The sequence below is a fragment of the Ornithorhynchus anatinus genome, chromosome 2, assembly GCF_004115215.2.
Source record: "Ornithorhynchus anatinus isolate Pmale09 chromosome 2, mOrnAna1.pri.v4, whole genome shotgun sequence".
Taxonomy (NCBI): domain Eukaryota; kingdom Metazoa; phylum Chordata; class Mammalia; order Monotremata; family Ornithorhynchidae; genus Ornithorhynchus; species Ornithorhynchus anatinus.
Genome location: NC_041729.1, coordinates 86893625 through 86918088, shown reverse-complemented (window position 1 = coordinate 86918088; position 24464 = coordinate 86893625). Strand labels below are relative to the sequence as shown.

The window sequence follows — 24464 nt, the reverse complement described above, 5'->3', positions numbered from 1 at the left end:
TTATTATTATTGCTCTGCACCTAGTAAGCGCTTCCCAAATACCAACATGATTATTATTATCGCTCTGCACCTAGTAGGCGCTTCACCAATACCAACATGATCATTATTATTATGATTGCTCTGCACCTAGCAAGTGCTTCACAAACACCAACATGATCATTATTATTATTATTGCTCTGCACCTAGCAAGTGCTTCACAAACATCAACGTGATGATTATTATTATTGCTCTGCACCTAGTAAATACCAACATTATTGTTATTATTATTGCTCTGCACCTAGTAAGCGCTTCCCAAATACCAACATGATTATTATTATTATTGCTCTGCATTTAGTAAGCGCTTCACCGATACCAACATCATTATTATTATTATCATCGCTCTGCACCTAGTAGGCGCTTCACCAATACCAACATGATCATTATTATTATGATTGCTCTGCACCTAGCAAGTGCTTCACAAACACCAACATGATGATTATTAGTATGATTGCTCTGCACCTAGTAAACACCAACATGATTGTTATTATGATTGCTCTGCACCTAGCAAGCGCTTCACAAACACCAACATGATTATTATGATTGCTCTGCACCTAGTAAGCGCTTCCCAAACACCAACATAATTATTAAAGAGCCCAAAAGGGCTCCAAAGGCGAGGCTTCGGAGGCCCCTAGAGCGGGAGAGAGTTGGGAGGGAGGGAGGGAGGGGGAGGGAGCCGAAAGGGGCCGCGAGGGCTGCTGGGAGATGGAGTTCGGGCGGCGGACTACATTTCCCAGAAGGCCCCGGGGGGCGGAAGTGACGCGCGGGGCGCCGGAAGTGGCGTGGGCGGCGGCGCTTCCGTCAACAAAGGCAGCGGCTGCGATGTGACCGTCCGTCCTCTTCCTCCTCCTTCTCGCTGTCTGTGCTCAGGTAGGCGCTCCCACCCCAGCGGCAAGGGGAAACTGCCCGGGCTGGGGACGCGGAGGTCCTGGGTTCCAGTGGTACCGTTGGTATTTGCTTAAGCCCTTCCTAGGTGCGGAGCGCTGTCCTAAGCGCTGGGGGGAGGGAGCAGACACAGGGGAATAATGATAATAATCATGTCGGTGTTTGTTAAGCGCTTACTAGGTGCAGACCGCTGTTCTAAGCGCTGGGGGGAGACACAGGGGAATAATAATAATCATGGTGGTATTTGTTAAGCGCTTACTAGGTGCAGAGCACTGTTCTAAGCGCTGGGGGAGACACAGGGGAATAATAATAATCATGGTGGTGTTTGTTAAGCGCTTACTAGGTGCAGAGCACTGTTCTAAGACGCTGGGGGAGACACAGGGGAATAATAATAATCATGGTGGTGTTTGTTAAGCGCTTACTAGGTGCAGAGCACTGTTCTAAGCGCTGGGGGAGACACAGGGGAATAATAATAATCATGGTGGTATTTGTTAAGCGCTTACTAGGTGCAGAGCACTGTTCTAAGACGCTGGGGGAGACACAGGGGAATAATAATAATCATGGTGGTGTTTGTTAAGCGCTTACTAGGTGCAGAGCACTGTTCTAAGCGCTGGGGGAGACACAGGGGAATAATAATAATCATGGTGGTGTTTGTTAAGCGCTTACTAGGTGCAGAGCACTGTTCTAAGACGCTGGGGGAGACACAGGGGAATAATAATAATCATGGTGGTGTTTGTTAAGCGCTTACTAGGTGCACAGCGCCGTTCTAAGCGCTGGGGGAGGTACAGGGTCATCAGGTGGTCCCACGGGAGGCTCACAGTCTTCATCCCCATTTGACAGATGAGGTCACTGAGGCCCGGAGGAGAGAAGTAACTTGCCCACGGTCACCCAGCTGACAAGCGTTGGAGCCGGGATTCGAACCCGTGAGCTCTGACTCCCACCTCTGCCACTCGGCAGCTGTGGCACCTTGGCTAAGTCACTTACCTGCTTTGGGCCTCAGTTTCCCCATCTGGAATATGGGGGCGAAGACGGGGAGCCCCACGTGGGATGACCTCCTCACCCCAGCGCTCTGCACGTAGTAGGCGCTTGACAAATACCAATATCATTATTATTCATTCATTCATTCAATAGTATTTATTGAGCACTTACTATGTGCAGAGCACTGTACTAAACGCTTGGAATGAACAAGTCGGCAACAGATATAGTCCCTGCCGTTTGACGGGCTTCCAGTCTAATCGGACTGTAATTATTTATTAATAATTATTATTACCCTGTGTCTCCCCCAGCGCTTAGAACAGTGCTCTGCACATAATAAGCGCTTAGCAAATATCAACATTAGCATTATTATTGGGAGTCAGAGGTGGCTTTTGAACGCTTACTGTGTGCGGAGCCCTGTATTAAGCGCTTAGGAATCAATCGATCAATCACTCTCCCCCTCAATAATAATAATTAATATTAATGATGGTCTCTGTTAAACGCTTACTTTATGCCAGGCACTGTACTAATAGTTAATATTAATTATGGTCTCTGTTAAGCGCTTACTATGTGCCAGGCACTGAACATGATGCTGCGTGGCGCGGTGGAAAGAGCACAGGTTCGGGAACCAGAGGGACCTGGGTTCTAATCCCAGCTCTGCCACTTGTCGGCTTGTGTCACCTTGGGCGGGTCACTTCACTTCTCTGGGCGTCAGTTACCTCATCTGTAAAGTGGGACGAAGACTGGGAGCCCCACGTGGGACACCGTGATTACCTTGTATCTGCCGCAGTGCTTAGAACAGTGCTTGGCACATAGGGAGCGCTTAACAAATACCATCGTTATTATTATTACTAAGCGTTGGACTCTAAACCGAAGCTCAAGACAGTTCAAGACTGTAAGCTCGTTATGGGCAGGGAACGTGGCCACTGATTCTCTTGTAGTGTGCTTTCCCAAGCGCTTAGCGCAGTGCTCTGCACGTAGCGAGCGCTCAAAAAAGACCGTTGATTGATCTACGATATTTATTGAGCGGTTACTGTGTGCAGCGCGGTGTATTAAACACTACAACAGATTTGGGAGACACATTCCCCGCCCGCAACGAGTTTGCAGCCTTGAGAAGAACGGTGGATGTTGTATTGTACTTTCCCAAGCGCTTAGTACAGTGCTCGGCACGATTTAATGCTCAATACATAATACGGTTGAATGAATGAATATGGGAGACGCGATCTGTCCGTCGTCCTCTTTACCTCGTAGGCTGCCCCAGCTTGGCCCATTCTCGGTTGACCGCGTTTGGTTTTGACGACTCCCGCTTCCTCCTTTAAAAAAAAAAAAGGTATTTGTTAAGTGCTTAACTGTGGGGCCAGCACTGTGCTCTCCACCCCCCCCCCCCCCCCCCCCCCCGCAGACTCCAAGGCAGCCTGATCTGGTGAAGGACCAAGTCTGCCCGGGCGAAACCGGTCGCGCATTTCATGAATCGCAGTCCTTTAGCTTTGGAGAAATCACTTCATCACCCCTTCTCTCGCCTCCGTGGCTTCCTGCACACTTCCAAAATGATTGGGCGAGAGGGGTCACACAATCATTACGATGTACAATTTCCTGGAGACGTATTGTTAAGATCAGCTTTGTCCTTTCTTCAGAAAGTCGGCTGCGTCAAGGTACAGTACTGTGTTGCTTTTTGATTTCCTACTCTGTATCTCCCCCAGCGCTTCGAACAGTGCTCGGCACATAGTAAGCGCTTAACAAATACCAACATTATTATTATTTCCTGTTTATGCCACTGGCACCACACACATCATCCTCACCATGAAGGATGATGTAAAAATGTACAGATATATGTGTGTATGTGTGTGTGTGTGTGTGGCTTCAATGTTCATGTATATTCCGGACATTTCTGAGAGCTAATCATCTGTACATTTCCGCGCATTTCCAAATGCCATTTAACAGTAGGGCTTTGCTGAAAAGTGACTATTTCCGTAACCCAAAAACTTGGCAGAGAAATAACTCCTCTCTGAGATCTGCAGCGTATAGGCGTATTGAGCCGATTTATAACGACGGTAGGTGGGGACCTCGTCGTTGGAGTTTTTTTCCACCTAAAAACTACCTTATCGAATCAAGGAAAGTGATCAGAGCTGCAGCCGGGGCAATATAAAAGCTGATTGAGTAGAATGAGGTAAACGCCAGTGTTGATGCTGTGCAGTCTGGACAATCACGAAGAAGCAGCGTGGTTCACTGGATAGAGCTCTGGCCTGGGAGGCCAAAGGACTCTGCCACATGTCTGCTGTGGGACCTTGGGCAAGTCACTTAACTTCCCTGTGCCTCAGTTTCCTCGTCTATAAAATAGGGATTAATAATAATGTTGGTATTGGTTAAACGCTTACTATGTGCCGAGCACTGTTCTAAGTGCTGGGGAAGATACAGAGTCATCAGGTTGTCCCACGTGAGGCTCACAGTTAATCCCCATTTTACAGATGAGGTAACTGAGGCACAGAGAAGTGAAGTGACTTGCCCACAGTCACAAAGCTGACAAGTGGCAGAGCCGGGATTCGAACTCATGACCTCTGACTCCCAAACCCAGGCTCTTTCCACTAAGCCACGCTGCTTCTCTAAGACCGTGGTGTTCAATCTGATTAGCTGGTACCTACCCTGGAGCTCAGAACAGTGCTTGGCACACAGTAAGCACTTAACAAGTACCGTTATTATTTTGGGATCGTGGGACTCACCGACATTTCTGGTCCACCTGGAAATTGAATGAGAGTAGGAGACGGTGTTCGGTGTATAAGAGGGTTTCCTCTTGACTCGGTGTCTTCATTTGCTACCTCGAAACCGAAAATTTCAGAGTAGAAAAGTGGGGGAAAACCTAAGAAGGGCAGTGTGGCATCCATTTGGGAATATGACTTGGACGCAAAACTGTGATTGATAGTGGAAATGAGAGTTGTTCCACAATACTTCATGGCTGTATAGTGCAGCTCATTACTCTGAGCCTTTTCAATTTGTGCAATTTCTACCGGTTCTACTTTAGAAAGTGAAATAGGTTATAGAGAGGGGCTTCTATAGTATATGTGATGGCATACTAAAGGATTCACATATGGTGATCTTTTGTTTCATTTTATAGGGCTTAAGAAGTTTGTGTGAGTGCAGAATAACACCAAAAGATGGAAGAAAGGAAAATAAAGAGGAAGAGTCCCAAATCCTTTAGTACCCACTCTACTCAGGTTGGTAATTCCAAGAAAACCTCCATGCCAGTAAGCAGAAGCACAGGATTTTCAAATCCTGCATCCCAATCAACCTCCCAAAGACCAAAGTTAAAAAGGTGAGCGCTCAGAACCGTAAGAGGAGATGATAATGTCGCTTCACACCATAGGGAAAGGTCTACTGCCTACTTGTTCTGCCTTCACACGACACCTGAGCCCTTGGTTTGCCTTTGTTCGGTTCACGAAGGCCGACCCAAGTTTGAAGCGTGAATGGTGTGCAAGAATGAATGATTCAGGAAAATAAATATGCTAAATAGGAAATAGGAATCACAGAATCCATACTGGAGGAGGACAGAAAGTAAATTTTAGTCGACCGTGAATTCAAAGGTTTGGGATCAAGAGGTGAAAGAAGAATCATAGGAGTGGAAGTATTAAGAAGGGAAACCCGGAGACCCTCACCATTCCTTTCTCCGGCTTGTCAATTCCCAATTATACCCCAGGATCCATATGTAATATGTTTCCAAAATGGGGGTCTGTTGTGAACCGTCGTATTGTGGGATACATTTTTCCCATAGGTGTACCTGTAATTTCTTAGTTTCCTGCTCCTCTCTTGGAGACCCACGGCAATGAAAAAGTACACTGTAAAACACTCCCCATCTTTCCTGCTGTAATAGGAAGTTACGTCCGGCGGGGCTTAGAGATTTCTGGCTACGTCAGCCATTTGTGCGTGATACATCTCTAGATGAAATGTGTTGAGGTCATTCCGAATCAGGGTTATGCTTATAGATGCTTAAAAATATTTCTGTTGCTAAGTTGTAGTGTTTAAAGGAAATTGGAATGACGTAGAGTTGTGGCAATGGAGGGTTGACTGTATTTTAAGTTCACAACATGCTTTCTTTTTATTTTCAACATTTTGGTAACAAAACGACATCTTTATCCTTTACTGAACAAGTCTCATTTTCCCAGAAGAGATTGTTTTAATTTCCAAAGTTAGATTCGTGTTGAAGAAAAAAATAATTATTATGCCAGAGCAACTTTAAGAAGCAGGGTGTGTAGAAAAGCCCTACATTGCATATTTATTGGGAATTGACTCAAATTGCCCTCAGGTTTTGACGGTGGGAAGATTTTATCAGGATGTTTTTCCATCTCAAGTGCCACCACATTGCTCCATCACTTAACATCGCCTGATTTGACTACTGCATCAGCTTCCTCACAGACCTCCCTGCCTCCAGGCTCTCCCATCTCCAGTTCACACTTCACAGATCATTTTTCTTAAAAAAAAAAATCATCTTTTCCATCTCTCATTCATTCGTTCATTCATTCAGTCGTATTTATTAAGCACTCGCTGTGTGCAGAGCACTGTACTAAGCCGTGGGGAAAGTTCAATGCAACAATAAACAGTGACAATCCCTGCCCACAGTGAGCTCACAGTCTCACTCCCCAAACATCTTGATTCTATTTATTCTTGAGTCTGTTTATTCTTGATTCTATTTATTGCCCTTGTTCTTGTCTGTCCGTCTCCCCCGATTAGACTGTACGCCCGTCAAAGGGCAGGGACCGTCTCTATCTGTTACCGATTTGTCCATTCCAAGCGCTTAGTACAGTGCTCTGCACAGAGTAAGCGCTCAATAAATACTATTGAATGAATGAATGAAACACCTGCCAAAGCCGCCCATTCCTCCACACAAGAAGCAGAGACTCCAGCCCATTGACTTGAAGCATTTAATCAGCTCTCTACCTCTCACTCACCCTGGCTCCTTTCCTACCACACCCCAGCTCCCATGCCTTACGTCTCTCAAGCCAACCTAGTCGTCCCGCCCCGCTCTCGTCTCTCTCACTGCCCACCTCTTGCTCGTTCTCTCCCTTCTACCTGCAACCCTTCACATCCAGCTGACCACCGCTCTCCCTGCCTTCAAGGCCTTTCAGAAATCACACCTCCAGGAGCCGTTTGGGGTGAATCTCTCATCTCCCCACCGGGTCCTCGGGATCACCTGATCCTTTGGAAGCTCATCAGCCCCCGCCACACCCTTCCTGTAGCACTTATGTACGTGCCTTCAATGCGTTGTTGCTTCCCCCTTCCTGTAATTTGTTTTACTGCCGGTCTCCCCTGCTCTATTTGTAAGCTCCTTGAGGGCACCCTTACCACTCCTTCTACTGACACCCTGTCTACACACTTCACTCCTCTAACGCCAACCTGCTCTCTGTAGCTCGGTCTCATCTATCTGGCTGTCAACCCCTTGCCCCCATCCCCCCTCCCCTTTCATATCCGACAGTCCACCGATCCCCCAACTTCAAAATTTGACGGAAATCACATTTCCTCACAGAGGCCTTCCCCGAGAATTCCTTAACTCCCATTCTCTCCTGGACCCCCTCCAATCTGGCTTCTGTCCCCTCCACTCTACTGAGACTGCTCTCTCTAAGGTCACCCGTGACCTCCTTCTTGCCAAATCAAATGGCTCCTACTCCATTCTGATCCTCCTTGACCTCTCAGCTGCCATTGACACTGTCGACCATCCCCTCCTCCTCCACACCTTATCTCACCTTGGCTTCACCGACTCCGTCCTCTCCCGGTTCTCCTCTTATCTCTCTGGCCGGTCATTCTCGGTCTCCTTCGCTGGCGCCTCCTCCCCCTCCCATCCTTTAACTGTTGGAGTTCCTCAAGGGTCAGTTCTTGGCCCTCTTCTGTTCTCCATTTACACTCACTCTCTCGGTGAATTCATCCGCTCTCACGGCTTTGACTACCATCTCTACGCAGACGACACGCAGATCTACATCTCCGCCCCTGTCCTCTCGCCCTCCCTTCAGGCTCGTATCTCCTCCCGCCTCCGGGACGTCTCCACCTGGATGTCGGCCCGCCACCTAAAACTCAACATGAGCGAGACCGAGCTCCTCATCTTCCCTCCCAAACCCGGTCCTCTCCCAGACTTCTCTATCACCGTGGATGGCACGACCATCCTTCCCGTCTCTCGGGCCCGCAATCTCGGTGTCATCCTTGACTCGTCTCCCTCGTTCACCCCACACATTCTATACAGTACCGAGACCTGCCGCTTTCACCTTTACAATATCGCCAAGATCCGCCCTTTCCTCTCCACCCAAACGGCTACCTTACTCCTACGGGCTCTCGTTATATCCCGGCTAGACTACTGCGTCAGCCTTCTCTCTGATCTCCCTTCCTCCTCCTTCGCCCCGCTCCGGTCTATTCTTCACTCCGCTGCCCGGCTCATCTTCCTGCAGAAACGCTCTGGGCAAGTCACTCCCCTTCTTAAACACCTCCAGTGGTTGCCTATCAACCTCCGCTCAAGGCTGTCCATCCCCTTGCCCCTTTCTACCTCTCCTCCCTTCTCTCTTTCCACCGCCCACCCCGCACGCTCCGCTCCTCTGCCGCCCACCTCCTCGCTGTCCCTCGGTCTCGCCCATCCCGCCGTCGACCCCTGGGCCACGTCCTCCCGCGGTCCTGGAACGCCCTCCCTCCTCACCTCCGCCAAACTGATTCTCTTCCCCTCTTCAAAACCCTACTTAAAACTCACCTCCTCTGAGAGGCCTTCCCATACTGAGCTCCTCTTCTCCCTCTACTCCCTCTACCACCCCCCCTTCACCTCTCCGCAGCTTAATCCTCTTTTCCCCCCATTTCCCTCTGCTCCTCCCCCTCTCCCTTCCCATCCCCTCAGCACTTTACTCGTCCGCTCAACTATATATATTTTCATTACCCTATTTATTTTGTTAATGAAATGTACATCGCCTCGATTCTATTTAGTTGCCATCGGTTTTTACGAGATGTTCTTCCCCTCGACTCTATTTATCACCATTGTTCTTGTCTGCCCATCTCCCCCGATTAGACCGTAAGCCCGTCAAACGGCAGGGACTGTCTCTATCTGTTGCCGACTTGTTCATCCCAAGCGCTTAGTACAGAGCTCTGCACACAGTAAGCGCTCAATAAATACTATTGAATGAATTAATGAACCCCTCATTTCCCTGTTCCATTCACCCTCTCTTCTATTCCGCCTATGGACCTGGCTCTCTAGTTCTTAAACACTTTACGACTCATTCCACCCCAGCCTCCCGGCACTTAGCCTTATGCTCTGCCGTTTCCCCTATCGCTAATTTATTTGAATGTTTGTCTCCCCCTCTAGACCGTAAACCACTTGCGGGCAGGGATGGAATCTACCAACTTGACTATATTGTACTCTCCCAAGCCCTTAGTATACCGCACACTGTAAGCACTCAATAAATACCACTGATTGATCGATACCAACTTTATTGCACTCTCCCAACGGCTTAGTGCAACACTCCGCACAGAGATAGTACTCACTGCGTACTGATGACTAATCCAGACAGCTTATCAAATCTCCTTGGGCACAGCCGTGAAGGGGGCCTGGTCAGGCTAACACCTGAAACAATAATTTACTAAGGGATATTCCAGATATCTCATTGTGTCAGAAATTAGACTTGCAGAATTTTTCCCAGGCAGGATTGGGTGCGTTGGTAGAGTCTGATATGACAAACTACTATTTCAAAAATAACAATTTCTTCTGTCAATCCCATGTGGTATTTCCTCCACTGTGGCTAAGATTATCTCGGGAAGTCCTGGAGAAGTGTCAAGGGAAGCCGAACTGTGTAGAAGCCCTGAATCAATGGGCAACGTAACATACCTGCTGTTAGTGTTCTGTCCTTGTGTTATGAAAGGACAGAAACTTACATGGTAGCTACTTATTATCAGTCACCTTTGGAAGACGAGCAAGTCGTAAAACCACATTATTGTGTTCTGGCGGTAGCTTATCTCCTCAATTTTTTTTAACTCATAAGATGTTTTTACTATGAGGGATGTATATTAGCCTAATAATCCAAAATTTCAGTCATTTGGAAATTCACCAAAGTTCATGAACTCTCAAAACTGCATTTGAGTTTATCTTCGATAAAAATAATGTTGTTTAACCCAACCGTGGAAACATCAATCCACTTTCCTTTTTGCTGTGGTAACAGATTGTTCCTTATCGACTATCTGAAAATATGTGCTTGCTTTTGGTTTTCAGGCTCATTCCAGTTTGGTTTTCTTTATTATTTTGATTTCATTTGCACCTAGTGGGTTTTTTTCCCTTGTTTGGAGATAAACTTCATCGAGACTACTAATTAAAGCATACTCTATTAGGGACCTCATTTCTTTGTAAGTTTCTAGTACAAACAACAGCAGTGAAAGCAAGGTTTTAAATTGAATATATTTAATCTTTCCAGAGGGATAAAAGAAAAGCCCAAACCTCAGGGAGGGGAAGGAAAAGGTGCCCAGGCGGCTCCAATTCAACACTCCTTTCTCACAGATGTCTCAGATGTTCAAGACATGGAGCGGGGGCTCCTGAGCCTTCTCAATGATTTCCACTCTGGGAAACTTCAAGCATTTGGTAATAATGATAATAATAATAATAATAAAGATTGTGATATTTGTTAGGTGCTTCTTACTATGTGCCACGCACTGTACTGAGCACTGGGGTAGAGCCAAGAGAATCCGACTGGACACAGTCCCTGACCCACAAAGGTTCCCAGTCTAAGTAAGATGGAGAACAGGCATTGAATGCCCATTTTACAGATGAGAAAACTGAGGCATGGGGACATAAAGTGACTTGCCCAAGGTATGGGAAGCAAGTGGCACAGCTGGAATTAGAAATCCCAATTCCTCTGGACTCCCACGCCCGGGATCTTTCCACTCGGCCACACTTTGAATTTTCTCTCTCAGGACTTTTACCATAGCGTTTGGATTTTTTTTTCATGCAGTAGCCTGTTTCCTGTGGATCTCGGAATTCCGATGATGATTTGGTATTCCTTTAAATTTCCATTAACTCTCTGAAGACAGTTACACCCCTCCCCAGTCCTGCAGTGGCCCCTGAGTCTAGGAAAAGCTACGATTCGCAGGGTTCATTTGTCCTAGAAAGAGTTCATGTGTTTCTAAAATGGTTTCTAAAATGGTTTCTAAAATGTGTGAAAAACTAGAGAGTTGGAATGTCTAAGCAAGACTGCTGTCCCTTGATTAGCACATGGAAAATTTAGATGAATTTATATGCTTGTCTTAGGTTAAGGTCTGAAGGTCACAATCCCACTCTGCTTCAAGCGGAATGACCTCAGCTAATTTCCTGTCCTTTACTCAAGTCTTGTGAATGTAAAAAAAAAAAAAAGAACCAAAAACAATTTCCGTGTTGCTCGGCTATCTGTTCTTAGCTATGAAAAGGACATACAACTGATTGTTTTAATAGCACAGTTAATAAAGGTATTGAGATTTTTCCAAAACTATGATCTACATTATTTTAATTGACGTACCCCAAGCTACTTTTCTCCCGACCGCAACGTAATTACATTATACTTGAGTGAAGAAAAATGGCATGATAAATTTAAGTGGTCTTTGAAAAATACTCTCTAGTGCCCCTTATAAAGAAATATTATCTCATATAAGAATATTGCTCCAAAAATAGAAATTGCATTAAAGACTAAGGTTCCAAAGTCTCGTCTGTATTGGATTGCTATTTTTCACTAATTCAGAGTAGGTGTTCAGTAGAGGATAACCCATCTTCACTTCACTGGTAGTGCAATGGAATAACTTATGCAGCTACAAAACATCTAGCTAAAGGATTAGTATTTTTCTAGTATCCCTTCTCTTCTTTTTACAGCTGGTCACCATTGCAAGTACCTTCCCTGTGTGCAGAATATATTGCTTATGGACCTTTTGACTTGAATTTTTGTAGAGGAAATATACTTTTAAAGAACTATATCTGCTACAAAATCTGTTATGTGCATCATGATTAACTACTAATTTTTTCAAGTAGTTTAATCGCCAATTGGATGCTGCTGTTGGTAACTCCATCTGCTAGATGAGCCATTCAACTATGGCACGGAGAATATCACAAAATATTGGTCACTTGTACTGTCGATTGATTTGTACACAGTGACCTCCCATCTGGGAGTACTTTCAAACCAGACATCTCGCAGTACTGTGATTATTTGATTTTTATGGAATATTCAGACTTTAAAAACTAGTTTCTGTCTTTGTGAGGCTTCAGAGATTGAATTGGGGGCTTGACCCTATCCCCCCCTTGCAACATAGTCCAATTCTTCATCCTGTTACTATAACTGCAGGCGGGTAGTATTGAGAGCGATAGTAACGATAACATTTTGTAGGGTCTAATAATATTTAAAGTGCACTATCTTAAAGTTGGTAAAGAAGGAAAATTTTGTCACCATATTTACTGCTTTGAACTCTGTTCTGTGCATCATCATTCTTTCCTAACCTCCGTTAAAGCTGGATAACCTTTTTTTTGTTTCTTTTCCCCAGGAAATGAGTGTTCCATAGAGCAGATGGAACATGTGCGGAGCATGCAGGAGAAGTTAGCCCGCTTGAATTTGGAGCTCTATGGGGAGTTGGAGGAGCTTCCTGAGGATAAGAGAAAAACAGCAAGTGATTCAAATCTGGATAGGCTTTTGTCTGATGTAAGTACAGATTTTTTTTTTTCAAAAGGACTTGAAAGGAAGTCACCATATTTAGAACTTCTTGGGGATTCCAGAAGAGTGAAGGGACTGCTACAAGTTGGTTGCCTGTTTTTCCAGATAGCTTCGATAAGACTGTATATTGATATTATTGTCGGTCTCCCCCTCTAGACCGTAAGCTCGTTATGGGCGCGGAACGTATCTGCTAATTCTATTGTATTGTATTCTCCCAAGTACTCAGTACCGTGCTCTAGTACAGAGTAAGTGCTCAGTGAGTTCCCTTGATTGACTGATTTGGAGATGTAGAGGTCAGCGTATCAAGGAAAAGATGTTGTCTTTAGATGTTACATTTAGTTAATTATGGGAGTAAAAAAAAGAAGAAAAAGTACAGAGGTATGGGGGATGATTCATGAAGTTAAATTACCAGTTGGATGGCGTTGTTGGTAACTTCATTTGATAGATGAGCCTTGCAGTTAGTCATTCAAATAAGGCAAATCAACATTTGTGCCAGATGAGTTTCTTTTCATTTGTTCCTTGAACAAAGGCTGGTTGGGCTGAAAAACAGACAAAAAAAAAATGTGGAGGCCAGTAAACTTTGTACTTGGCCAAAGCCGTGGTAGCAATAACAGTGATGTGCTGAATCTATTTCATTAAAAATATTTTTGATAAAATCCACAGAATTGTTTCCATTTATTCTGATTGAGATAATTCTTTACGTATAGTTTTTAGACCGTCCTAATGCTTTGATTTTTAATAACCTTTTTGTATTTTAAGAAATTATTGCTTAATGAATCAGTAGTATTGTGCATCTGCTTTACGCAGAGCACTTTACTATCCAATTGGGAGAGTTCAGTAAAAGAAGATATGAGCTCTTGTCCACAATTTCTGAAATTTTCTTTTTAGTCAAATTTTAAATTCCTGAATATTTTGGTCTGGGGGAGTTATAGTGAGTCATATTTCTCTTTATTTTTTTCCTTTTTTAAATCTGCCTGCATCATGAGACTTGTATTATTGATAGGGATTCTCTTAGAATAATTAATAGTTTATTTCTGATTCTTTGCAGCTAGAAGAGCTGAATTCTTCTATGTATCCTTTGCTAAGCATCTCCAATTTGGAAAATCACTGCAGCCGGGAATACCCGCTTTATAGTCAAGTTTCAGTGTGGGCACAGTACAGACTTCTTGGAATTAATTATGAGTCTTAGTATTTACATTCCATAGCTTTTGGCTTCAGAAAGTGCTGACAGTTTAAACCAAACAGAGATTATGAATTCCTCTCGGAATCATTGAACAATTCAAATTACTTTGAAAAGCCGAAAAATAAACTAATAGGCATCATGAAGAAGCCCTGTTTCTCCTCCTGGATGCTATATTTTTCTGACATTTCAGGATGATTGACTGTGGCCACTGCCCTGTGAGGGTGGTATGAAGGTGCAGAGGCGCTTCAAAGAGATTTGACCAGCCACCTTGGTGAGAAGCCATCTTCAGGTCAGATGCATTTCTGAGTCTGCCCTACCTCCAATAGCCCCTTTCTGTTTGAGTTGAGAAGATGAAATATTAGTGTCCCCTGACCTTTAAAAGCCATTTTTATCTGGTGGTGTTTTATCATTTTCCCACTGAAATTCAGCCAGTGGCTGGCTCGAGCTATATCCAAAACGATTTTTCTGTCGTTTCAGTGTTCAGTGGCTGGACAGAGGTTTCCTCTCCATTACCAAGGAGAGTTTAGCTGCCTCCTCCAGCTAAAATTTGACATGTGCAAGCTTGTTAATATGCTAAATGCCCCCACCTTAAGGCTTTCCTTCTTTCTTTCTGCTATCCACTACTCCAGAACCTTAGTGTAATTTTAGTGTAATGCTTCTTAACTGGTTATTTCAGACAGAAACTCCACTTGGCAGATACTCAGGATGTTCCAAATACTTCAACCAGTTAAAATTAAATGCAGTGCCATCTCTTGTCAATTGGAGGCCCCGAAATGAAGCGGTATTCTTAATTTTTCCCATGGAATGCAGAAGCTGATGACTCTCCTACCATAGAGAATTAAAGTGCAAATGCAACTGATTGTTTTCACATACTGCTTTTTGCCAATCGAAATGCTGTAATTCATCAGGGCCAGAGAACCGGCTATGTTGAAGTCTTAAATCAGGAAATGTGACTACAAGATTGTGCTGCTAAGCTTCATATTACTACTGCCTTATGGTCCAAAAGCTGGAAGTAAAACTTGAAAGCACATTTATTTCACGATAAGCGTTGTCCATAGGGCTGGCAGATTTTTGTCCTGAGCTCACCAAACTCACTCCAGTTTTGTTTTATAAGCTGGCAACTCTCAGGCTTTTTGTTTTGTTTTTGTGGCTGCCTGGCTTCAGTTTACAAGGAAAAGTATCTGCACACTATTCAGTGTGTGCTTCAGTGCCCAGTGACGACAAAATGTTTTGCGTTTGTGAATTTCCTATTTTTAATAAAGTAATCATTTTAAACTGCTGCCTGTGCATGCTCTCTTTATGGAAAATCTGCAATACCCAAAGTTAGATAGTAGTCAGAAGTAGTTGAGTTATATAATATAGACTTTACAACTGTTTACTTAAACTACATACATCTATTTCCAAGCTAATGTCACTTATAACACAAGCATTTTCACTGCTTACTGTTTCTCAGAAACAGCAGTACCGTGGATCAGAGATACACTGAAAATGGCATGATATGCTCATTTTAGAGTAAATTTTTAATGTTTCAGTAATTTCAACCAATTGATGTTTTTTTATGAGTTTTGGAGGCAGGGTAGAGGAAAGTTGAACTCTTGGACTAGCAATTCTGAAACTTCATTAGCTAGGAAAGGGTTGTGGAACTTGACTAAACATAATAAACTATACATGTATGGAAAAGCCTGAGGGGGAAGTTCACCAAAAACATGCGAGGTTTTTTTTGGATAGAGGCTAAGCTCCAGGGTTCTGACCTTGGTTAAGACCCTATTGTTCTTCAGGTTTATCAGCTTCAAAGTGAGGATAATATGTGGGTCCCTGTTACCTCATCTTTTAGGCTTTTCCTATTAAGTTTCCTTTTTACTCGTACAATCAACTCCTGTAAAGAAACCACAGAAAGTTTAGACAAGGTGATCTAAAATCTGCAAGTGTGATTAGATAATTTTAAAGGGCTGGGGACTGAGTTTAGATGGTAAACTTGTGGGCTGGGAACGTGTCTACCAACTCTGTTCTATTGTACCCTCCCAAGTGCTAAGTACAGTGCTCTGCACACAAGCTCTCAGCAGTGTGGAGAAAGGGAAGAGAGAGCCATTTATCTTTCAACTCACGCATTTGTTATGGGCAGGGAACGTGTCCACTGATTCTGTTGCATTGTACTCTTCAAGCGCTTACTACAGTGCTCCGCACACAAAACGATTGCTGTTGCTTCTACCTTCATAACAGCACTAAAACCCACCCTTTCCTCTCCAAATTGCTACCGTGTTGATCCGAGCACTTATCCCGTCCTGCCTTGATTACTGCATCGGCCTCCTAGCTGACCTCCCTGCCTCTCCCCACTCTAATCCATATTTCACTCTGCTGCCCGGATCATTTTTCTAATAAATAGCTCGTGTTTTCCCACTCCTCAAGAAGTTCAAGAGGTTGCCCATCTTCTTCCACAGCAGACAGAAACTCCTTACCATTGGCTTTAAAGTACTTAATCACCTTGCCCCTTCCGATCTTGCTTGGCTGGTTGCCTACCACAGCCCAGCAGCTTCACTTCGCTTTGCTTTGCTCCTCATCTGCCCCTTATTCAGTCATTCAATTGTATTTATTGAGCGCTTACAGTATGCAGACCACTGTAGTAAGGGCTTAGGAATTAAAATACAGCAGCAAAGAGAGACAACCCCTGCCCGCAATGATTCATTCGTATTTACTGAGCGCTTACTGTGTGCAGAGCACTGTATTAAGTGGTTGGAAAATCCAATTCAGCAACAGACAATCCCTGCCCACAATGATTCATTCGTATTTACTGAGCACCTACTGTGTGCAGAGCACTGTACTAGGTGCTTGGAAAATCCAATTCAGCAACAAAGAGAGACAATCCCTGCCCACAACAGGCTCAGAGTGTAGAAGGGGGGGACAGACGTCGCAATAAACAAACAGGCAATAGCATCAATATAACTGAATACAACTATATACTTATATAGATAAGTGATGTGGGGAGGTGGGGGAAGAGCAAAGGGAGCGAGTCGAGGTGACGCAGAGGGGACGGAGCTGAGGAAGAGGGGGGTTGGGGGAGAGGCAGACATCAATACAAATAGACATCATTATACAGAAAAAAATGACACACACACATATATATATATATATATAATGTCCTGTGGGGTGGGGAAAGGGTGGGGGGGAGCAAAGGGAGCAAGTCAGGGCAACACTCTTACCCCTCACCCCCATGTCCTGCCTCTGGCTTCCTTCCTATAAGCCAGACCATCACCCTTCCCTCTTTCAAACCTTTATTAAAATCCCATCTCCTCCAAGAGGCCTTTCCCCACTCTGTCGCTTTGTCTTCTCCTAAGCTCTTAGTACAGTGCCCTGCCCACAGTAAATGTTCAATAAATATGACTGATTGATTAACTCTAGGTGGGCAGGGGGCAGTCGTGCAGTTGGTCATATGTTGGGGGGGAAGGCATGTGCATATAGCTATAATTCTATTTCTCTCTTTTGATGGCATTGATGCCTGGTTGGTTGGTTGTCTGTCTCCCCCCTTCTAGACTGTGAGCCTGTTGTTGGGTAGGGCTTGTCTCTGTTGCTGAATTGGACTTTCCAAGCGCTTAGTACAGTGCTCTGACCCCAGAAAGTGCTCAATAAATATGCTCCTCCCCCTTCCCCTCAGCACTGTGCGTATTTGTATATATTATTTATGACTCTATTTTATTAATGATGTGTCTATCTAAAGGGCTTGGTCTGATCATGCCTCTTGGAGAAAATGTGATTTTAAGAGGGATTGAAGGTGAGGAGAGTGATGAACTGCCAGGTATGAAAGAGAAGAGAGTTCCAGGCCCTAGGGAGAATGCGGACAAGGTGGTGATGGTGGGGTAGATGAGACAGAGCTATAAAGAGGATGTTGGTGTTAGAGGAGCAGAGTCTGTGGATTAGGCTGTAGTAGGAATTCAGGGAGGCTAGCAAGGAAGCATGAGAGAGCTGATTGAATGCCTTTAAGTCTATGTAAAAAGACTTTCCGTTTGGTGTAGAAGTGGATGGGGCAAGTCACTTCACTTCTCTGGGCCTCAATTACCTCATCTGTAAAATGGGGATTAACTGTGAGCCTCACGTGGGATGGAGAAGCAGCGTGGCTCAGTGGAAAGAGCACGGGCTTTGGAGTCAGAGCTCGTGAGTTCGAATCCCAGCTCTGCCACTTGTCGGCTGTGTGACTGTGGGCAAGTCACTTAACTTCTCTGTGCCTCAGTTCCCTCATCTGTAAAATGGGGATGAAGACTGTGAGCCCCATGTGGGACAACCTGATTCCCCTATGTCTACCCCAGCGCTTAGAACAGTGCTCGGCACATAGTAAGCGCTTAACAAATACCAACAACCTGATGACCCTGTATCTTCCCCAGTGCTTAGAACAGTGCTCTGCACATAGTAAGCGCTTAACAAATACCAACATTATCATTATTATTTATCTATTTTGATGGTATTGATGCCTGTCTACTTGTTTTGCTGTCTGTCTCCCCCTTCTAGACTGTGAGCCCACTGTGGGGTAGGGATTGTCTCTATCTGTTGCCGAACTGGACTTTCCAAGCACTTAGTAGAGTGCTCCGCACACAGCAAGCGCTCAATAAATATAGAGAAGCAGCCTGGCTCCGTGGAAAGAGTCAGGGCTTGGGAGTCAGAGGTCGTGGGTTCCAATCCTGGCTCAGCCACTTGTCAGCTGTGGGACTTGGGGCGAGTCACTGAACTTCAAATGGGGAAATGGGGAGAAAGACTGTGAGCCTTGTGTGGGACAACCTCATCACCTTGTATCCTTCCCGGCGCTTAGAACCGTGCTTGGCACGTAGTAAGTGCTTAACAAACGCCATCATTATTGGTATGAATGACTGGCTGACCGTATGAATGAACGAATGACTGAATGAGTGAATGACTGCCTGAATGAATGACTGGACTGACAATGACTGAATGAATGGACTGAATGACTGACAATGACTGACTGAATGAATGACCGACTGACTGACTGACTGAGTGAATGAATGGACTGAATGACTAACAATGAATGAATGAATGAATGGACTGACAATGACTGACTGAATGAATGACCGACCGACTGACTGACTGAATAAATAACTGGCTGAATGACCGACTGACCGACTGACTGACTGAGTGAATGAATGAATGACTGAGTGAATAACTGACTGAATGAATGGACTGACTGAAAGAATGACTGACTGAATGACTGACTGACTGAGTGAATGACTGAATGAATGAATGGACTGACTGAAAGAATGACCAATTGAATGACTGAGTGAATGAATGGATGACCGACTGACAGTGACTGATTGAGTGAATGAATGAGTGACTGAGTGAATGACTGACTGAATGAATGGACTGACAAAGAATGACTGACTGACTGAATGACTGACTGACTGAATGACTGAGTGAATGACTGAATGAATGAATGGACTGCCTGAAGGAATGACCAGTTGAATGACTGACTGACTGAATGAATGGATGACCGGCTGACAATGACTGACTGAGTGAATGACTGACTGAATGAATGGACTGATGTAAAGAATGACTGACTGAGGGAGTGACTGAATGAAAGAATGGACTCACTGAAAGAATGACTGAGTGAATGACTGACTGACTGAATGAAAGAATGGACTGACTGAGTGAATGACTGAATGAATTGACTGACTGACTGAGTGAATGAATGAGTGACTGAGTGACTGAGTGAATGAAGGACGGCCTGCCTGAGGGAGGGAGGAGGGGGCGGGGCCCAGAGCCGCTCTGCGCAGGCGCGGGGACGGCGCCCCGCCCGCCCCACGTGACCGCGCCGCCCCACGTGACCGGCCGGAGCCCCGGCCCCCTCCCCCGCTGCTAGGGCGGGCGCGGACGGCAGGGGGCGGTCGAGGGCGGGCGGTGTCCGGGGAGACGCAGCGGGCGGACGCGGCCCGGAGGTAAAGGCCGGCGCTTAACCCAGCGCCGACCCTCGGCCCTTCTCCCTCATCTGCCATAATCTTTTGCTTCTATTTAGTTGCCATTGTTTTTACGAGACGTTCTTCCCCTCGACTCTATTTATCGCCATCGTTCTCGTCTGTCCGTCTCCCCCGATTAGACCGTCAGCCCGTCGAACGGCAAGGACCGTCTCTCCCTGTTGCCGACTTGTTCATTGCAAGCGCTTAGTCCAGTGCTCCGCACCTAGTAAGCGCTCCATAAATACTACAAATAATAATAGTGTTGCTATTTCTTAAGCAGTTCCTAGGTGCGGAGCACTGTGCTAAGCGCTGGGGGGACGTGCAGGGGAATAATGATCATCATGCTGCTATTTGTTAAGCTCTTCTTAGGGGCGGAGCACTGTTCTCAGCGCTGGGGGGACATGCAGGGGAATAATGATAATACTATTATTGTTATTATAAGCAGTGATAGTATTTCTTAAGTGCTTACTGTGAGCAGAGCTCCGTTCTTAGCGCGGGGAGAAAATACACAAGGGGGGTTAACAGTCTCTGTCTCTCTTGGGACTTTCAGCCTAAAACGATACCCCATTTCTGTAGGCCTTCGCGTCTCTGCGTATGTCGCTGCTCAGGAGGTGGGATATTGAGTTGGCATAACTGGGCAAAGACCACTGGTCCATTCAAGGAAATTGCAACTTTTCGAAGGGTCATTCATTCAATAGTATTCATTGAGCGCTTACTATGTGCAGAGCACCGGACTAAGAGCTTGGAGTGAACAAGTCGGCAACAGATAGAGACGGTCCCTGCCGTCTGACGGGCTCACGGTCTAATCAGTCTTAAGGGTCCCATTTCCCTGTCTCTCGAGGACCCCGTGAAACCACCATCCCAACCTCCCCCAGACCGAGTCGCTCGAATCTCACGGCTGGCCTAGAGAGAGGGCGGTGGGCATCGAAGGAGACGATGACTCCCCCCTGCTCTGCCACCGTTGAGGGATCGATCGACCGTTGCCCCGGTTGACATCATAGATAATGTGCTAATCCTCCAGAGAGAGATCCTCGGCGACCTTCCACATAAATCACTGTTAATTTAGGTAGTCGTTCGAGCGGGGGAAGGTCTAGGTTTTCGTTGGTGCTTGCCACGTTTGTGCACGTGTTGCTATTGATAAAATAAAGATACTAATAAACTTACCGTCAGCCTCCCGTCGGCCCACTCGGCCCTCATGCGGAGTGACTCTGGAGAGGAGGGGAGGTCAAATCCTGTTTCCTCTGTCCTCGGCTCTACCTTGGCCTAGTCACAGATGAGCATGACTGTTTTCACTTGACGAGGAGGAGAGGCCGACGTGTTTGATCTCTTCCATGTTCTGTATGAGGGGAGGAAGGAAGCTTACAGTCGCCAAAGGCAAGAGTCCACAAGAGATTGATGGCTCCCTTACTTTCAGCACCCGCTGCTATTCTATCATCCTGGGAGCACAGCCCCAATCTAATAAAGCTCAGAATTGCCCTTCCATCACCCCTATGCCAAGCCGAGGAATAGTTTGGCCGAGTGGCAAGAGCATGGGCCTGGAGGTCGGAGGACTTGGGTTCTAATCCCGGCTCCTCCACGTGTAAAACGGGGATTCAATCTCATCTGTAAAATGGGGATTCAGTACACGTTCTCCCTCCTACTTAGATTGGGAACCCTGTGTGGGACAGAGACTGTTTCTGAGCTGATTATCTTGCATCTTCCCCAGCTCTTAGAACGGTGCTCGACACATAATAAGCACTTAGCAACTACAACAATTATTATGATATTTCTGTTGAGTGGAGATGAAAGATTCATCTTTCAGTACCTAATGCAGCTAAAATACAATGGAGCCCAGTACATTGGTAATATTGAATCGACAATTAAAATAGGTAGTCATCTATATGATTCACTTGAGAGTTGGCAGATAGGGAGCTTTCAAATGTCATTTATTACAAAAGGGGCAACTGAAAAGGAAGAGATGATCAATCCCCTATTTCACTGAGCTTTGTACAGCTATTTTTCTTTTCAAAGTCCATTTTCTGTGGTGGGGTGCTTAGGGTGAGTTTGATGCTGGGTAGTATTGCAGTTATTAATTGAATTGAATGTTGTCAACTGTAATCTTGTCTGGGGTAAGAATGATAAAACATTGAAAGAAGAAATTTTCAATTTGACTGTGCTCCCTCGGAGAAACGGGATCCATGTCTAATTCCCACTTGTGTCTTCTCTCCTAATACTCAATACAGTGCTCTGTACATAGTAAGCACTTCATAAATACTATCACTTTTATTTCACAATATTGTCTAGTATGCTGGATCTAGTACACTCCACTGGAGGTTTATCTGGAGACTAATCCTTAGCATTATTACCGTCATACCAACTATCTCAGGAAGTCGGAATGCACTTGTCTGGGCACTTGAATCTGAACCCTTTGGGCGCTTGATATTAATCCCATCCTCAGCTCTGCAGTACATATCCGTAATTCATATTAATGTCCGTCTTCAGTGCTCTGCGTACAGTAAGTGCTCAGTATATACAATTCCCCCCTTCAAAGCCCTACTGAAGGCTCACCTCCTCCAGGAGGCCTTCCCAGACTAAGCCCCCCCTTTTCCTCTGCTCCCTCCGCGACTCTCTCCCTTTGCTCTACCCTCCTCCCCTCCCATAGCACTTGTGTATATATGTACATATCTATAATTCTATTTCTTTATCCTAATGATGTGTATATTTCTGTAATTCTATTTATTGATAGTAATGCCCGTTTACTTGTTTTGATGCCCGTCTCCCCCCTTCTAGACTGTGAGCCTGTTGTGGGCAGGGATTGTCTCTATTTGTTGCTGAATTGTACTTTCCAAGAGCTTAGTAGCGTGCTCTGCACACAGTGAGTGCTCAATAAATACGAGTGAATGAATGGATGAATGAATACAATTGATTGATTGGTTGATTGTCTCCTCTTCTAGGCTGTAAGCTTGTTGTGGGCGGGGATTGGGTCTACCAACTCTATTTCAGTGTCCTCTCCCAAGCGCTTAGTACAGTGCTCTCTGCACAGAGTAAGTGCTCAATCACTACCACTGAGGGACTGATTGACCGTTGCCCCATAGATAAGTAATAATCCTCGAGAGAGATCTTCAGCGACATTCCAGATAAATGACTATTCATTTAGGTAGTCGTTAGAAAAACTACAGAGCGGGGGAATGTCTAGGTTTTTGTTGGTGCTTGGCACATTTGTGCACATGTTGCTATTGATAAAATATAGATACTGATGAACTTACCGAGTGCGTACAGTGTGCAGAGGATTGTATTAAGTGCTTGGAGCATACAATATGACAGAGTTAGTAGACATGTTCCCTGCCCTGTCCCAGTCTACAAGGGGAGACAAGCATAACAATGAATTACGGTTAGGTACATTCATTCATTCAATCAGTCGTATTTATTGAACACTCACTGTGTGCAGAGCACTGTACTATGTGCTTGGGAAAGTACAAAGCAGCAATAAAGAGAGACAATCCCTGCCCACAGCAAAGGGAGAGGGAGTAGGGGAAATGAGGGCTTAGTTGGGGAAGGCCCCTTGGAGGAGATGTGTTTTTAATAAGGCTTTGAAGGAGGGGAGAGTGATGGTCTGTCGGATATGAAGCGGGAGGGAGCTCCAGGACAGAGGGAGATTATGGGCAAAGAGCCGGCAGGGAGGTAGACGAGATGGAGAAAGTACATTCATATATTCTGGCCCTTAGCCTTTCAGTTAGTCGTATTTATTGAGCATCTAATGTGTGCAGAGCACTGTATTAAGTGCTTGGGAGAGTACAATGTAACAAGATAACAGACACATTCCCATTCAAGTGAGCATTGCTCACCAAGAGTTATCAGGAAAAGGATATGCTCTGCTGCCAGAGTGGTTTTGCAGTAATAATAAGTGTGTATGCTGCACTGTCCTTCATTCAGTCATATTCATCAAGTGCTTACTGTGTGCAGAGCACTGTACTAAGTGCTTGGGAGAGTACAATATAACAGAGTTGGAAGACCAGTTCCCTACCCTCAACAAGCTTACAGCCTAAAGGAGGAGAAAGACATTCATGTAAATAAAGTATGGCTATCGGGGAGTGGGTCCCAGTGTATGGTCACTGAGCAAGATATCTCCAAGACCTCAACTAAAGCCCAAACCACTCCGCCCTCACCATTTTGCTCAGCCGTTGTTGAGTACGATACCCCGATTGTAAGCAAAAGTAGCTAAGCATCTACACACGAGGAGATGAAAGGTGATATAGCCATAGAGTTGGAGGTGTTGGATTTTTAGGGGGGGCATGGAGAGTGGAGAGGGACTTGGTTTGGAGAATTTCAAGAAGGAGTTCTTGGCAGGGAAAAGGTTAGCAAGAGGTGGAAGTGTTGCAAAGGAGATAGAGTTGAAAGGGAAATTTGCGAGGAGCAGAACACGGAGTTGGCAGAGACGGGGGAGGACAGTGGTGCTGTTCAAACCACCGGCACTATAATCTATTTCTTTGCCCAGGTTCTCAATCTGTAGCATTTATTTAGAGCATGGACTCTGTGCAGAGGCTCTAATGAACACTTTGGAAAGTGTTAGTAAATATGATGCTTACCCTCAAAGAGCTTTTTTTTTTAATGGTATACATTAAGCGCTTACTATGTGCCAGCCACTGTATTAAGCACTGGGGTAGATACATGGTCCCAGTCCATGTCCCACATTGGGCTCATAGTGTTGGTAGTGAGTTACACCCCTTGGGAAGGCCTGGGAAAGAGCATAGTTTTCCTATGGGATTTCCCAGAGGAAAGTCTCTCTGTTTA

General features: G+C 45.3%; 2 protein-coding genes across 3 annotated transcripts in view; both read left to right on the top strand.

Moving 5' to 3' along the window:
* Positions 1-807: 807 nt before the first annotated feature.
* On the top strand, positions 808-15025 carry CCDC28A (coiled-coil domain containing 28A). Of its 2 annotated transcripts, XM_001508948.4 has the most exons (6): positions 808-906; positions 5006-5203; positions 10314-10477; positions 12397-12551; positions 13612-13634; positions 14423-15025. In XM_001508948.4, exons 2-6 carry the CDS (start codon positions 5046-5048, stop codon positions 14475-14477), a joined length of 555 nt encoding a protein of 184 aa, XP_001508998.2. In that variant the 5' UTR covers positions 808-906; positions 5006-5045; the 3' UTR covers positions 14478-15025. The 2 variants fall into 2 exon arrangements, with proteins under 2 accessions (XP_001508998.2, XP_039767102.1); XM_039911168.1 differs by lacking the exons at positions 13612-13634; positions 14423-15025 and adding an exon at positions 13937-14416 and having other exon boundaries at positions 816-906.
* Positions 15026-19591: 4566 nt separating this feature from the next.
* The window catches only part of ECT2L (epithelial cell transforming 2 like), a 68319-nt gene continuing 63446 nt past the window's right edge, over positions 19592-24464 (top strand). Inside the window, 1 exon segment of the mRNA XM_039911167.1 lies at positions 19592-19676. The gene's annotated coding sequence lies outside the window, so the exon portion shown is untranslated.

What these genes read in the sequence shown, in the direction of transcription:
- CCDC28A (XM_001508948.4), top strand. Translation starts at nt 5,046, where the DNA reads ATGGAAGAAAGGAAAATAAAGAGGAAGAGTCCCAAATCCTTTAGTACC. An exon ending in CAAAGACCAAAGTTAAAAAG is followed by an intron (nt 5,204 to 10,313) that starts GTGAGCGCTCAG and finishes TAATCTTTCCAG; the next exon opens with AGGGATAAAAGAAAAGCCCA. An exon ending in GAAGAGCTGAATTCTTCTAT is followed by an intron (nt 13,635 to 14,422) that starts GTATCCTTTGCT and finishes TGGTTATTTCAG; the next exon opens with ACAGAAACTCCACTTGGCAG.